The sequence below is a fragment of the Pteropus alecto genome, unplaced genomic scaffold, assembly GCF_000325575.1.
Source record: "Pteropus alecto unplaced genomic scaffold, ASM32557v1 scaffold75, whole genome shotgun sequence".
In the NCBI taxonomy this organism is placed as follows: domain Eukaryota; kingdom Metazoa; phylum Chordata; class Mammalia; order Chiroptera; family Pteropodidae; genus Pteropus; species Pteropus alecto.
The window spans coordinates 29,705,146-29,722,667 of NW_006440638.1; the positions used below are offsets into that span (position 1 = coordinate 29,705,146).

Here is a 17,522-nt window from a genome sequence, read left to right on the forward strand (position 1 = left end):
ATATAACTACAGGTTTGTTGTGCTGCTTAATGTGTGTAGTGCCAGCTCACAGCAGGTCCTAGTAAATGGTAGTTATTGTTGTGACTGTTGATTTAGGTGAGAGTCTCAGAATCTCTGCTGAGAGGTGATACTTGGTTCAGGGTCTTTTAGGACCCCTCCATCACAAGCCCCTCTGATCACTGACAGGGTCAGTAAACAAAATGAATCGTCCTCTTTTCTGGCCAGTCTCTAGTATTGCTATTTGGTTAATACCACCCTGCACTTGATTGGTCACCCATGTGCATCAGCTCATTTGAGTCTTGTGACCATTCTGTAGCGCAGACTTTATTTCTACAGAAGAGGATGTGTTCTCAGGCTAAGTAGCAGAGCCAAGGTTACAGTCTCTGTAACTGAAGACCAGGTCTAACACTCCTTTTACAGTGTTTTGTACAGTATCTTCTGTATAAACTATCACAAGGATGCTTACACAATGACAGACCAGCTTTGTAGGTGGGGTTTTGCCAGGCCAACAGGTTAATGTTCTAGTACAGTGACCAACAAGAGTCAAAATGAATTTTTTTAGGGAGGCTAATTAGGGCGAATTATAAACAATGTTTAATTATGTTGGAAACAACACCCCCCAAAAATGCCTGAACCCAAAAAGTACATAAAAATGGCCAAAAATATTTTAAAATAATAGATTTGAAGATCATTTGTAGTTTTTTTCCTTGAGTGCTTTCAGCCAGACAGTGAATTTGAAACCATATCAAATCATGTCAAGGCAGATGATCAATCTGGTTGCAGTTTTAACTACTCCTGGGAAAGTTATCTTGGCGTTGAAGACTCTTGCTACCAGCTGTTTGGTCAGTCGGCCCAGGAAGGGGCAGTCCTGGAGTCTGCAGATGGGGAGCTGGGCCCCGCCTGTCTTGTCACTGCTCATTCTGCTGGCCCTCTGTGACTGAAGCGGACACGGAACCCTGGCCCTTGTTGACATCACTGATGCACACCCACTGCCCGTCGACTGACTCCTTCCACAGGGTAACCTGCAAGCCAGCACACACACAGCCTATTACAGGTCAGCACCCCTTCCCTCGGCTCTCATCTCAGTGGGTCCCCTAATGAGGGCCACGATCCCCATCAAGAACCATGGCTCATATCCTTGTGGGTAAACAGAGCACTTATCTTGGTTCCCAGACTGAAATCCCATCAAAACAGAAGAAGAAAATTGATATAGTTAAGAAAAGGAAAGTGACATCACCAAGACAGTGACATGGGTAGTTCCTAATTTTACTCCTACTAAAAAGAAAAACTATTCATGGATAAGACACTAGTGAGATAAACCTAGAACACAGGAGAGAGGCTGAAGTAACCCTTGCACCAGAGACCAGGACAGATTGCATTAAAAGGATAAGAGGAATGGCTAACTTCACCACTCTTCCCCTAGGCTGGTACAGTACCATGCTGAACTTACAGTTCCTCTGGAGGGAAAAAAAAGAGCCCAGGGGTGACATCGAGCACCCCTAGAATTGTAGGTCATCGTTTTATAGGAGCCCCTAGTCTGGTTTTGCCACATGGGGATACCAGGTGTACCTGTGGGGCTCAAACACTGGGAATTTGTGACAGAAAAGGGGGAGGGGCTTCCAAAACCCAACACTTAGCGGACCTAGTTCTTACCTGTGGAGTCCAACTAGTAGTTCTAACCAGTGGCTTTGCTCATCTGTAGAATTAAGTCAAGGGTACAGATCTAATTCAGGTCTCCAAATGAGGAATTTTGTCCACCCTGGTGCATGGATCATAAAAACTGATTTATATCCCCTTCTGCTGCAGAGTGGCTCCTGCAGGAAGGGTTGGCAAGAACAACCAGAACCTGCATGTCCCACCAACTCTATAGCTGAGAGGAAGGTGGGCGGGCAGAGCTGATTGCTTCTGGAGCAAAGGCAGTGGCCCTGTCTGGCCAGGGAACTTGGGGCACAAATGAGCTTGTGTCAAAGCCACAAACAAGAGCATTTGTGGCTTTAGAGCTGCTTTTCCTGAAAACTGAGCCCAGGACAGAAAATTTGTAGCCTCACATATTGCTGAATACAGCCTTCAGACCACCCAACCAGAACACACATGAAGATGCATATCCCATCCAACAGCCCTGCTTATAGTGGCACTGGAACAGAAAGCACAGACCATGGCTTTTCCTGTCTGTAGAGCAAAACCAGTGGTTTCCCCTGACCAAGATATTTAGTACACATTCTTGCCTGATTGGAGTCCCCAGACGAGGTCTAGGTTGCTGTCCCATTGCCTCACCAGGGCAGGGAAGCTAACTTATAGCCCCACCTACTGCTGAGTAGAGCAGGAGTCCCCAACCTCCAGGCCGTAGACTGGTACCAGTCTGTGGCCTTTTAGGAATTGGGCCGCACAGTAGGAGGTGAGCAGCAAGCAAGTGTGCAAAGCTTCATCTGTATTTGTAACTGTTCCCTGGTGCTAGCATCACCGCCTTAGATCATCAGGCACTGCAGTCTCATAGAAGCACCAGTCCCTGGTGCCAAAAAAATTGGGGACTGCTGGAGTAGAGGGTACAGTCTCGACTATCTAGTAAGCCTGATCAGAGAATTCAGGCAATCGTGAAATGAAGGCCATTCTACAGACTCACTTGGGGAGGGAACCAAGACAGCAGTCCTATCCAGCTCTTCTCAGCCAGTGGCACTCCACCTTCCCTGATCTCAAACAAGTGCCTCACCAAGCCTCACCTGCCCAAGGACATCACCTGCAGACACATACAGAAACCTAAACTGAGCTGGCTGGTGAAGATCTGTCTCTGCCAAAGTGAATCTGTAAAGTCTGGAAGAAGAGACCATTTACTCCAGTGTGTAGATACCAACATAAGATAGCAGGGACCATGAAAAACCCGGTAAATATGAGACCACCAAAGGAAACTAGTAAAGCTCTAGTAATTGATTCTAAAGAAATAGAGATCTATGAATTATCAGATAAAGAATTCAGAATAATCCTCTTAAATTTGGTGAACTATAACATACAACTAAATGAAATTAGAAAAACACTACATGAACAAAACAAGAAGTTTGACAAAGTAATAGACACCATCAAAAAGTAAATTCAAATCCTAGAGTTGAAAAATAACACTGAGCTTAAGAATTCAAAAGCAGATATAACAATGTAGAAGAATCAGTGGCCTGGAAGATAGGACATTTGAAATTATCTAGTTAGAGGAACAAGAAAAGAGAATAAACAAGAGTATAGAAGGACTATGAAAATTGTGGAGTATGTTCCAAGACCCTCAGTGGATACCTGAAACCATGACAGTGCTGAACCCATATATACTATTTTTTGTCCTATACATACATACCTCTGATAAAGTTTAATTTATAAATGAGACATGGTAAGAAATTAATAATAACTAATAAAATAGAACAATGATAAAAATACACTGTATAAAAGTTACGTAAATACAGTTTCTCAAAATATCTTGTATTGTACTCACCTTTTCACTTAAAGGAAGCGCATTATGGCTTTTCTTTGGCATATCTGAATTGCAGCAACACTACTTTGTGCTTTGCGGCCATTAAGTACAATAAGGGTTACTTGAACACAAACACTGTTCAACAACAGTTGCTCTGATAAACGAGATGGCTACTAAGTGACGAAAAAGTGAGTAGCATATACAGCGTGGATACGCTGGACAAAGGGATAAGTCATTAGGCAGGATAGAGTGAGATTTCATTACCTTACACAGACTGTGCAATTTTAGACTTATGAAATGTTTATTTTTGGAATTTTTCACATTTTTGGAATGTGGTTGACCACAGGTAACAAACCATGGGAACAGAAACAGTGGGTAAGGAGAAACTACTGTATTAGTGTTATGAGAATTCCAGAAAGAGATGAGAAAAGGACATGAAGTATATTTAAAGCAAAAACTGCTGAACACTTCCCAAACCCAGGTAAAGTAGACACCCAGATCAGCGGCCCAAAGGATCACAAATAGGTTGAACGTTAAGAGGGTTATACTGAGACACATAATTGTCAAAAATAAAAGAAAAAATTTTAAAAGCAGAAAAAGACAGAAGTTTCACAAGGGAATCCCTGTGAGACTATTGGCAGATTTCTCAATAGACACTTTTCAGGCCAGAAGAGAATGGGATGACTTATTTGAAATATTGAAAGAAAAAAAAAATGTTAATCAAGAATACTGGTGAAGCTATCCTCCAGAAATGAAGGAAGGACAGACTTTCCCCACAACCAAAACCTGGGGGGAATTTATCACCACTAGATGGGCCTTACAAGAAATGCTAATAGGAGTTCCATGAGTAGAAATAAAAGGACACCAAATAATATCATAAACATAAGAAGACAGTGTAAAACTTACTGGTAATGGTAAATATATAGTATAAATTGGTTATGTAATATGGCATAGTTACAACACTAGTTTAAAAGGTTAAAAAAACAGTGAAATAGATAACATCATCAGTTACACAATATTAAAAATATGTAAACTCTAAGTAACATTAATAACCTAAAATGTGAGAAGTAAAAGTATAAAGCTATTGAAATTGTTATTAGTTTAAAACAGTATGTTATAATTTTTAAGATGTTTATGTAAGCTTCATGATAAAAACATAAAGATAGCAAAAACAAGGAATAATGGATCTACCAAACAACCAGAAAATAAAAAAATGGTAATCGTAAGTCCTTACTTATCAATAATTACTTTAAGTGTAAATGGATTAAAATCTCCAACAAAAGACATAAAATGGCTGAATGCAGAAAAAAACAAGATCCAATGATGTGCTGCCTACAAGAGACTCACTTTAGCCTGAAAGATACACAGAGACTGAGAGTGAAGGGATGGAAAAAGATATTTCAAGCAATGGTAACCAAAAAAGGAAAAAAAGACAGGAATAGTTATACTTACATCAGATAAATAGATTTTAAATTAAAAATGAGAGAAAGTAATTATATAATGATAAAGGGGTCAATATATCAAGAGGATATAATAATTGTACATATTTATACATCTTACACTGGAGCACCTGAATACGAAAAACAAAAAATAACAGAGCTAAAAGGAAAAACAGCAATACAATAATAGTTGGGTACTTTACTACTACACTCTCAACGATGGACAGATCATCCAGACAGACAATAACAGACCTGAACAACATTCTAGACCAAATGGACCTAAAAGACATATACAAAGCATTCTGACAATAGCAGAATACACATTCTTCTCAAGCACACACACAACTTTTTTTTTTTAGGATAGACTATATGTTAGGTAACAAAACAAGTCTTAGCAAATTCAAAAAATTATATTTGAAATTATATGAACTATCTTCTCTGACTATAATGGTATTAAACTAGAAGTCAGTAACAAGAAAACTGAAAAATTCACAAATACATGGAAATTAAACAACACTCTCCTAAATGACCAATGGCTCAAAGAAAAAATAAGAGAAGAAATAAAGTACCTTGAGACGAATAAAAAGGAAAACACAACAGTTATGGGATGCAGCAAAAGCTGTTTATGAAGGATGTTCACAGCAATAAATACATTAAAAAGAAAGATCCTAAACAATATAATTCTACATATACCTTAAGGAACAAGAAAAAGAACAAACACCCCAAGTTAGCAGAAGGAAGGAAATATTAAAGATCAAAGCAGACACAGATGAAATAGAAAAAATAATGAAACTAGACTGGTTCTTTGAAAAGGTAAAACAAAACTGACAAACCTTTAGCTAGACAAACCAAGGAAAAGAAGAGAGGACTCGAATCAACAAAATTATAAGTGAAAAAAGACATTATCACTTATACCACATAAATACAAAGAACCATAAGAGGCCAGTATGAACAACTACACATCAATAAACTGGACGACCTTGAAGAAATGTAAATTCTTAGAAACATGTAAACCACCAAGACAATAAGAAATAAAAAGCCTGAATAAACGAACTGCTAGTAAGGATGCAAAAATTCTCAATAAAATACTAGCAAGCTAATATCAGCAGCCCATGATAAGGATCATTCACCATGATCAAGTAGGATCTGTATTTGGGAAGCAAAGATGGTTCAACATACACAAACCAATGTGATACATCACATTAATAAAAGAAAACATGATCATCTCAACGGATGCAGAAAAAAACATTTGACAAAATTCAACATCTGCTCATGATAAAAACTCTTAGGTATAGAAGGACTGTATCTCAACACAATAAAGGCTATTTATGACAAGCCCACCGCTAACATCATACTCACTGGTTAAAGGTTAAAAGCTTTTCATTAAGATCAGAACCAGACAAGGGTGCCCACTCTTACTCAACACATTATTGAAAGTCAGAAAAGGGGTGAGGGACAATCAGAATTGGAAAGTAAGAAGTAGAATTGTCTCTATTTGCAGAGATATGATTTTATATACAGAACATTCTCAAGACTCTTCCAAAAAACATCTAATTACAGAATCCAGCAAAGTTGCAGGATACAAAATTAACATACAAATCAGTCTCATTTCTACACACTAGCAACAAATTAACTGAAAAGAAAAAACATACCATTTACAACAGCATCAAAAACAATAAAATACTTAGAAATTAGAAACTTAACCAATAAACTTAACCAGGGAGGTGAAAGATCTCTACTCTGAAAACTATGAGACACTGACAAAAGGAATAGAAGATGACATGAATAAAATGGAAAGGTAGCTCATGTTCCTGGGTTGGAAGAATATTGTTAAAATGTCCATGCTACCAAAAGCCATCTATAGATTCAATGCAATCTCTATCAAGATTCCAATGGCATTTATTTTAAAGAAGTAGAAAGAACAATCCTAAAATCCATATGGAATCACAAAAAACTCTGAATGGCCAAAGCAGTCACGAGAAAGAGCAAAGCGGGAGATATCACACATCCTGATTTGGGCTATACTATAAACCTTGTAATCAAGGCAATATGGTACTGGCAGGAAAAAAGAAAATAGATCAATGGAACAGAATCAAAAGCCTAGAACTAAACCCAAGTATGTATGGACAACTAATATTTGAGAAGGGAGTCAAGAATACTTAATGGAGGGCAGACTCTTTAATAAATGGTACCAGGAAAATTGAGTATGCACAAATAAAAAAACAGACCTCTATCTTACACCATTCACAAAAAGTAACTTAAAATGGATTAAAGACTTAAATATAAGACCTGAAATCATAACACTCCCCTAGAAGACTATCTAGGAAAAAAGTTCCTTGACATTGGTTTTAGCAATGATTTTTTTAGACATGACACTTAAAGCATAAGCAACAGAATCCAAAATAAACACGTGGGATTACATCAAATTAAAAAGCTTCTGCATAGCAAAAGAAACTATCAACAAAGTGAAATGGGAAAGAATATTTGCAAACAATTCATCCGATAAGGGGTTCATAGAAAAATATATAAATAACTCATACAACAGCAAAAAACCCCAAATAATCCAATTAAAATCGGGCAAAAGACCTGAATAGACATTTCTCCAAAGAAGATATACAAAGGTAATGGATACATGAAAAGATACTCATCATTAGGGAAATGCAAATCAAAACCATGATGAGGTATTACCTCACATCTGTTAGAATGACCAGAAAAGAGATTATAAATGCTGGCAAGGATATGGAAAAAGGGAGCTCTTGTGCACTGTTGACGGGAAAGTAAATTAGTGTAGCCACTGTGGAAAACAGTATGGAGGATCCTCAGAAAACTTAAAAACAGAACTATCATATGCTCCATCAATTCTACTTCTGGGTAATTATCCAAAGAAAACAAAACCACTAATTCAAAAAAATCCCTATATTCTTAGCAGTATTTACAATAGCAAGACATGGAAAGAACATAAGTGAATATTAATGGATAAATGGAAAGAAGTTGTGGGGTGTGTGTGTGTGCATGTACACACAATGTACACAAAGGAATCAGCCAGAAAAAACGAAGAAATCCTGCCATTTGTGACATGGATGGACCCTGAGGGCATTATGCTCAGTGAAATAAGTCAGACACATGAAGACAAATACTGTATGATCTCATGTATATATGGAATCTGTGCCCCTCCCCAAACCCAAAAACCAAACTCAGAAAAAGGGATCAGATTTGTGGTTACCAGATGTGGGGGCGGGGTGGAGTGTCTGGAGAGTGGGAATAGGAAACAGGTGGTTAAGAGGTACAAATTTCCAGCTAAAAGATAAGTACTAAGGATATAATGTACATCATGATCACTATAGTTACTACTACTGTATGATATGTATGAAAATTAAGAGAGTAAATTCTGAATTGTTATCATAGGAAAAAAATATTTTTGTTTTCTCTCTGTATCTATGAGAAGATAGGTGTTAACTAAACCTATACAGTAATCGTTTCACAATATGCAAAAGTCAAATCATTATGCTGTACATTTTAAATGTATATAGTGTGATTATATGTGAATTATATTTCAATAAAAGTGGAAAAATACTAAAAAAGGAGTATAATAACATTTTTTAGTTATTTGCGATGGCAATGCTGTGGATATTACATCATTATTATAAAATGATTATTATATCATCTGTTACAGCATTAGAACAAATACTAGTAATAATAATGACAAAAACATGGATGCTGTTTTAATCCAGTTGATATAGCTTCAGTGATAGGATGGGGTGGTAGAGAGCAATGATTCTCAAAGTATGGTCCATAGACCAGAAGATACTGTTTAAAATCAAATTCTTGGATTCCAGCTCAGACTCACTGATTCAGAAGCTCTGGGGGTAGAGTTGGCAATCTGTTTTAAGAAGTTTAGCAGTGTTGACATTTGATAACTGGTAGAGGAAGACAGATCAATTAAGTTATTTCTACACTGAAGTAACAGTGAAAGAAACTGCTGAGAGCTGAAAAGGTTTGTCCTGGAGAGTAAAAATTAGGAAATTGCATTATAAAATTATAATGTAATAAAAACTATCTAAAGCTATGCACACATATTAATTTGATTAAAAAATGTTTTTCTGATGCACATATGGAAAAAAAGAAAAATGATTTTAAGAACTCCCACTTTAGGAACAGACTTTATTCACTAAGCATGCACTGTGCAGGATGCTCTGGACTGAAAACATACTAAGTCCTTTAATGAAGGAATGCTATGGAGACAGCAATAGAGGTGAGCTCTTTGTAGGAAACAGGCTTATAAAGAAAAGTAAGAAGCATGAATACATAGTGACAGCAGACCCCAAAACATGGAATGTACAACCAAGTATTTGCTTACTGCCTTGTAAACATTAGTGCAGGGCTGCCTGAGGTAAGTCAGGGTTCCCTGGATTGTCCTGGGTGCCACCAAATCTGGTTCTTGTCCTGACTTTGCCACTCATTAAAAATAAAGAGGGTTGGATTAGCTGTCTTTTGCGGGTCATTCCAGTTCTAAAATTCTACAGCTTTGAGACAGGGCCTGGCAGATCTTTCAGGGACCACTGTATATGAAAGTGACCCTAGGGTATACAAAGGCTGCCTGGAGAGGGTCTAAGAGAGAGATTATTTGTACATCCATGTGCAGAGCAGCATTATTCACAAAAGCCACAAATAGAAACACCCAAGTATCCATCTAAAGATAAATGTACAGGACTTCTGGTCAAGATGGTGGAGCAGGTAAATGCTGTACTCACCTCCTTCTCCAACCACATGAAAACTACAACAAAATTACAGAACCACCATCATTGATAACCACCTGAAGAGTAGCTGAACAGAATTCCTATAACTAAGGATACAGAGAAGAAACCACATTGAGACTGGTAGGAGGGGCAGAGACATGGAATGGGCAGAATCCACACCTATGGTGCGATTATGAATCAGGAGGGAATTGCTTGCTTGCTTGTGTTGTCTCTCTCTTCCTCCCTCTTCCCTTCATCTCTCTCTCCCTCCTCCCTCTTTCTCTTTCTCTCTCTCTCCCCACTCCTCTCTCTCTTCCTCCTCCCTCTCTTCCTCCCTCTTCCCTTCATCTCTCTCTCCTTCCTCCCTCTTTCTCTTTCTCTCTCTCTCCCCACTCCTTCTCTCCCCTACCCCGCCCCCTCCATCTCTCTCTCATCTCTGAGTATGGTGAGAAGGTAGTTATCTTTGAACCAGGAGGAGGACTGTTGCCCAAAACTAACCATGCTAGCACCCTGATCTCAAATATCTAGCCTCCAGAACCATGAGAAATAAATGTTGATTATTTAAGCCCCCTCGCCACCCCCCCAAAAATGGAGGGGTATCTCAGCTTTAGAGGCCCCACATGAGAAAGGGTCCAAATCCCACACCAGCTGCCCAGGCACAGAAACCAGCGTTGAGAAGAGTCCCTATAATATCTGGCTGTGAAAATGAGTGGGGATTGTGTCTCAGTGAGATGAAGGTCTGCTGGAGACCTAGGTGTCCTCTTGAGGAGATTGCACATGGAATAGCTTGCTCACAAACTTACATGCTATGGGACCCAGTGCTGGGGTAGCAACTCGAAATGCACCAGGGACATATGGGGAAGAGCAAAAATGACTAGCTTCAGGGTGAGGGTTAGAGAGGCAGGGGTCAGGGCAGCTCTCTCTGGGGACAGAAGTGCTGGCAGGGGCCATCGTTCCTTTGTTGAGCTTTCATTTTACTCAGCTGACAGGCAAAGGCAGGTGCCAAATCTGAGCTCTCCATTAATCTGATTGTCATTCTCCCTGCCTCATCCAACTTGAGTACCTGGCCCACAAACCCCAAACAAGCAGCGGATGGCCTCAGAGTCCCTTGTACCTCTTGCTAAGCAGCTCTAAGCCTGGTACAAGTGGTGGCTGGTCTTGACTTGAAATATAGCTTCAAGTAAGTGGCCACAGACTGGTATAAATGTCAGTGGGCCTCCACTCACATTGTGGTGCCCACCAAAGGATCCCAAGCTCACTAAAAATGGCAGCTGGCTTTGTTTGTCCCCCCACCCCCTGCACTGCCTACAGCACCATCTTCCTAGGGGGTCTCCTATCCAAGTACTAACCAGGCCCGACCCTGCTTAGCTGATGAGATCAGGCATGTTCAGTCAGGGTGGCATGGCCGTAGTGGTAGCTGGCTTTGGTTAATACCACAGCCTTGCCCAAGTGCCTCCAACCCAGCTGAAGTGGCAACCAATCGCAGTTCACTTTGTAGCTCCTACTAAGTGGCCCCAAACCAGGCACAAGCAGCAGCTGACCTTGAGCCACACCTGAGACCCTCCCAAGAGGTCTAGAACCAATGCAATAGGTGGCTGGCTTCAGACCATAACATAGCACCACCCAACCAGCTCCACAAACTACACATCAAAAGTGCAGACTCCGATGGCACCAGAGCTCTGTGAAAATGACTCCTGCTTCGTGGGGTCAGCCCCCGCACAATAGCTCATCCACTCTAGTCATGGCCAGTCCTCACAACCAGTCAGCCTGAGGTCAATCCCTCCTACTGATGTGCAAACAGCAACCAAGGCTCAACTACAACAGGAGGGCACATGCAACCCACACAAGGAACATACTTGGAGCACCTGGCTCAGGTGAGCAGGGAGACTACGTCACTAGGCTCCATAGGATACCTACTATATAATACTGAGAGAGGTAGCAGATCTACTTAAAACACAGAAACGAACATAGGGAGGCAGCCAAAACGAAGAGACAAAGAAACATGTCCCAAATGAAAGAACAGGATAAAACTCCAGAAATATAAACAAAATGGAGGCAAGTAATCTACCAGATACAAAGTTCAAAACACTGGTTATAAGGGTGCTCAACGAACTTATGGGAAGAATAGATGAACTCAGTAATACAACAAAGAGAAAGAAAACAAAAAGAACCAGTCAGAGATGAAGAATACAATAAAATGAAGACTACATTAGAGAGAATCAATAGAAAATTAGGTGAAGCAGAGGACTGAACCAGTGATCAGGAAGACACGGTATTGAAAAACATACAATTTAAACAGCAAAAGAAAAAACTTTAAAAAAATGAGGATAGAGTTTTCCTGGACAACATTAACCATACCAACATTTCCATCATAGAGGTACCAGAAAGAGGAGAGAGCGAGCAAGGAACTGAAAATCTATCTGAAGAAACGATGACTGAAAACTTCCCTAACTTGGTGAAGGAAATAGACATATAAGCCCAGGAAATGCAGAGTCCCAAACAAGATGAACCTAAAGAAGCCCACACCAAGACACATAATTAAAATGCCAAAGGTTAAAGACCAAGAGAGAATATTAAAAGGAGCAAGAGAAAAGTACTTATGTACAAGGGAGTTTCCATAAGAAAATCAGCTGATTTCTCAAAAGAAATTTTCCCAGGCCAGAAGGGATTGGTACAAAATATTCAAAGTGATGAAAGGCAAAGATTATTCTACCTAGAAAAAAAAATCAAAGGACAGATGAAGAGTTTCCTAGACCAAAAAACAAAACAAAAAAACACCCCAAAACAAAAACAACAAATAACTAAAGGAGTTCATCACCCCTAAACCACTATTATAAGAAATGTTAAAGTAACTTCTTTAAAAAGATAAAAAATATGAATAAGAAAGTAAAGGGAAAAATTCTCACTGATAAAAGCAAACACTTACTAAAAGCAGTGAACAACTAGCTATAAAACTAATACAAAGGTTAAAAGGCAAAAAGTGGATAGATCACGGGTAATTACAATAATAAATTAAAGGATACACACAATCTGAAAAAAGTAAAAAATGACGACAAAGATAAATGTAGAAGGAGTGAGTAAAAATAGTCCTGATTTTAGAAAGTGTTTGAACTTAAGCAACCATCAACTTAAAACAGATTGCTATAAACACAGCTTGGTATATATGAAGCACATGGTAAACCGCAAACCAAAAATCTATAGGAGATATATAGGAAATAGAAAAGAATCCAAACTCAGTACTACAGAAAGTCATCAACATATAAGAAAGCAAAACAGAAAAATAAGACAGGAACAGAGAACTAAACAAAAATAATCAGAAAGCAATCAATGAAATGACAATAATCACATATCTATCAATAATTACTTTAACAGTAATTACTTTAACAGTAATTATAGAGATTGATATATTACTTTATTGATACTAAATAATTACTTTAACAGTAACTATTGACTACTTAATATTCCAACCGAAAAGGGTGCCTGAAAGGATTAAAAAACAAGACCTGTGCATATGCTGGCTACAAGAGACCCAATTCAAATGGAAAGACACAGACTTAAAGGGATGAAAAAAGACATTTCATGCAAATGGAAATAATAAAAAAAAAGCTAGGGTGGCAATACTTATATCAGACAAAATGGACTTTAAAACAGAGGCTGTAAGAAAAGACAAAGGGAATTTCATAATGATAAAGAAATCAATCTAACAAAAGGATACAACTCTCGTAAATATTTACGCATCCTACACAGAAGCGCTCACATATATATAAAGCAAATATTGACAGACATAAAGGGAGAGATTGATAGTAATACAATAATAGTAGGGGACTTTATCGCCCATTGATATCAATTGCTGGACGATTCAGACAGAAATCATACCATATGACCCAGCAATCCCTTTTCCGGGTATTTATCCAAAGAAATCCAAAACACTAATTAGAAAAGATATATGCACCCCTTCATTCACTGCAGCATTATTTACAACAGCTAAGATAAGGAAGCAACTTAAGAGTCCATTGACAGATGAATAGATAAAGAATACTGGTACATATTCAATGGAATATTACTCTGCCTCAAAAAAGGAGGAAATCTCGCCATTCACAACAACATGGATGGACCTAGAGGGGATTATGCTAAGTGAAATAAATCAGAGAAAAACAAATACTATATGATCTCATATGTGGAATCTAAAAAACAAAATAAATGAACAAAACAGAAACAAACTCATAGATTCAGAGAACTGATAACTGCGAGATGAGAGGGGGCTTGGGGGAATGGGTGAAAAAGATGAAGGGATAAATTGCCAGTAATAAATACGGTCACAGGGATGTAAAGTACAGCACAGGGAATATAGTCAATAATATTGTAATAACTATGTATGCTGTCGGGAGGGTACTAGACTTATTGGAATGATCACTTCTTAAGTTATATAAATGTCTAATTACTGTTTGTACATCTGACATTAATACAATATTATATGTCAACTGTAATTTAAAAAAGCAGATGAGTGGATAAACAGAATGTGTTACAATGAAAAATAATTTAGCCTTATAAAGGAAGGAAACTATGAAACATGCTACAACATAGATGACCTACAACATAGATGAGAACAGTATGCTAAGTGAAATAAGACAATCACAGAAAGACAATACTGTATGATTCCACTCACATGAAGTCACTAGAGCAGTTAGATTCCTAGAGACAGAAAGTAAAATGGTGGTTGCCCAGGGCTGGGGAAGGCGTATGGGAGTTCTTGGGAAGAGTTTCCGTTTGGAAAAATGAAAATAGTCTGGAGATAGTGGTGATAACTGCACAACAATGTGAATGTACTTGATGCTTCTGAAATGTACACTTAAAAATGGTCAAGATGGTAAATTTTATATTAAAAAATTAAGACAGTGGGTAAAGAAAAAAATCAAGAAAGCTGGGAAGATTCAAGATGGTGTAGAGGTAGAGGCTATGCACGCCTCTTCTAGTGACCACACCAAAATTATAACAAAACTACAGAGCAACCAGTACACAGAATTGCCAGAGATCTGGCTGAACACGAGCCCTACAACTAAGTCACCTCAAATAATACGTCGCCTCAAAACAGTGGAATGGGAGGAGACGCGAAATGGCCTGTTCCCACAACTGCATGTGGCAATCAAGAATTGGGAGGGCTATCTTAGCTGTAGAGCCACCTCCCCGACAGGGGTCCCGGCTCCACACTGGGCTCCCCAGCCCAAGGTGCCAGTCCCGGAAAGATAAGTCCCCACTACCTCTGGCTGTGAAAACCAGTGGAGGTTGAGGCTGAGTAAGACGGAGGGCTGCGGAAAGCAGAGACTGTTTTCTTGGAGGGCCTATGCCTGGGCTTACTTGCTGACCGACTCGCTTGTTCTGAGCTCCAGCTCCGGGGCAGCTGCTCCAGGGGCACCAGGGACATACGGGGAGGCGCTGAGCTATTAGGCTTCAGGGCGAGGGCTGAAAGGGTGGCTTGCTTCTGGACAGAGGTGCAGGCAGAAGCCACTGTTCCTTTGTTGAGCCCTCCCTGCTGCATCAACCTGGAAAAGACAGGTTGCTCCGCCCAGGGGATTCCTTGAGACTCTGCCTCTTTTAACTTGTGGGTCCACCCAAGCCGTTTCTAGTGATTTATTCCACACAAAAGGGCTGTCTTGACTTCTGCTGCAAACTTTCATAAAATCTCTCAAGGCTCACAAAACCCAAAGCAGCAGCATCTGGCCTCAGTGTGCCCTGTACCTCTGCTGAGCAGCCCCAAGCCCTGCACCAGTGGTAGGTGGCCTCGGTTTCTGACTTGGCTCCTCGAGGCACCTATAAGCCCAGAATGGGTGGCAGCCATATGTGGATTGCTTGGTGACACTTACCAGGTGGCCCCGGAGATGCACAGGCTGCAGTTGAACTTGGCTTGAAGCTGGACCCCTCCCAGGTCTGTGCCAAGGGGCCCCACAGCACACTCTACTAAGACCGGGAGACTTAGGAGCCCTACTTAATAAATAGAAACAAACATAAAGAGGCAGCCAAAATGGGAAAACAAATATGTCCCACATGAAAGAACAGAACAAAGCTCCAGAAATAGAATTTGCCAAAATGGAGACAATCAATAAACCAAATGCAGAATTCAAAATATTGGTTATAAGGATGTTAAAGGAACTTAGGGGAAGAGCAGAACTCAGTGAGAACTTTAACAAAGAGATAAAAAACATAAAAATAGAGACGGAAAACATAACAGGGAGCCAGTCAGAAATGACGAATACAATATCTGAGATGAAGAGTATATAAGAAGGAATCAACAGAGTGGATGAAATGGAAGATCGAATAGTGACATAGAGGATGGAGTAGCAGAGGACACCCAATCAGAACAGCAACAAGAAAAAGTATCCAAAAAAAAATGAACACAGTTTAAGAAACCTCTGGGACAACATCAAGTATAACAACGTTTTCACTGGGGTGGGGGGGTGGGGGGGTACCAGAAGGAGAAGAGAGCAAAGAACTGAAAACCTATTTGAAGAAATAATGGTGGAAAACTTCTCCAAACTGGTGAGAGAAAGAGAGATATAACCGCAGAAAGTTCAGAGAATCTTAAACAAGAAGACTCCAAAGAGGCCCATACCAAGACACATCATAATTAAAATGCCAAAGATTAAATTCAAAGAGAGAGATCTTAAAAGCAGCAAGAGAAAAGGAATTAGTTATACACAAGGGAACACTCTTAAGACTGTCAGCCGATTTCTCAACAGAAACATTGCAGGCCAGAAGGGCTTGGCACAAAATATTCAAAGTGATAAAAACCTAGGACCTACAATCAAGATTACTTTACTCAGCAAAGTTATCTTTTAGAATCGAAGGACAGAAAAAGAGCTTCTCAGACAAGAAAAAGCTAAAGGAGTTCATCGCCACCAAGCCAGTATTATAGGAAATGTTGGAGGGACTTCTTTAAGAAGAGAAAAATATGTATCAAAAGTCTAAATAAAGAATGGAATAACTACATATCTATGAAGTATTTCAAATGAAAAAGAATTTAATGCTCCAATCAAAAGATAGGGTGGCTGAACGGATAAGAAAACAAGATCCTTATATATGCTGCCTACGATATTCACTTCAGATTAAGACACACACAGACTAAAAGTAATGGGATGGAAAAAGGTTTTTCATGAAGGATCTATCTAGAGAGTAGTGTGCTGAGTGCAGTAAATCAGATAGAGGAAGACAAATGCCATATGACTGTACATATATGTGGAATCTAAAGGACAAAATAAACAAACAAAAAAACAGAAACAAACTCATAGATACAGAGAACATTTTGAGGGTTACCAGATGGGAGGGTGGTTTGAGGGGGTGGGTGAAAAAGGGGGAAGGGAGTAAGTAGTACAAATTGGTGGTTACAAAATAGTCACAGAGATAGAAAGTACAGCATAAGGAATACAGCCAATAATATTGTAATAACTATGCCTGGTGTCAGAGGGGCACTAGATTTATTTGGGTCATCACTTTGTGAGTTATATAGATGTTTAATCACTATGTTGTACATCTGAAATTAATATAGTCCTATATGCCAATAATAACTGAAAAATAAAAATTACTAATTAAAAAAAATCAAGAAAACTGCCTGTAGAAAGAAGAAAGAAGCCATTGCTATCTGCCTAGCTGACTTCTCTAAGGCAGACGGTCCCTAACTTTATAAGGTAAATTTCAAACGCAGTGGTCATTTTTCAAGTTTATTTGCTCTGCTGTTCTCCTGCCTTGTGCTGGTCTTTGTTTTACTAAGTTTCTCAGTAGTCACTCTGGCTCCATGACCCTACCTTTGTATGACTAATAGCATACCAGGAAAATGTATACAGTGGGTGAATAAGTACTCGTTAATTGTACTGATTTCTAAAAATGTCTCCTGGGTGTTCTGAACAA

General features: G+C 39.2%; 1 protein-coding gene across 1 annotated transcript in view; it reads right to left on the minus strand.

Annotated features, from left to right (window-relative positions):
* Nucleotides 1–302: 302 nt before the first annotated feature.
* The window catches only part of SEC13 (SEC13 homolog, nuclear pore and COPII coat complex component), a 40,482-nt gene continuing 23,262 nt past the window's right edge, over nucleotides 303–17,522 (minus strand). Inside the window, exon 9 of the mRNA XM_006917616.3 lies at nucleotides 303–1,022. Within this exon, the coding sequence (XP_006917678.1) occupies nucleotides 909–1,022 (114 nt within the window). The 3' untranslated portion in view covers nucleotides 303–908. The remainder of the gene's footprint in view (nucleotides 1,023–17,522) is intronic.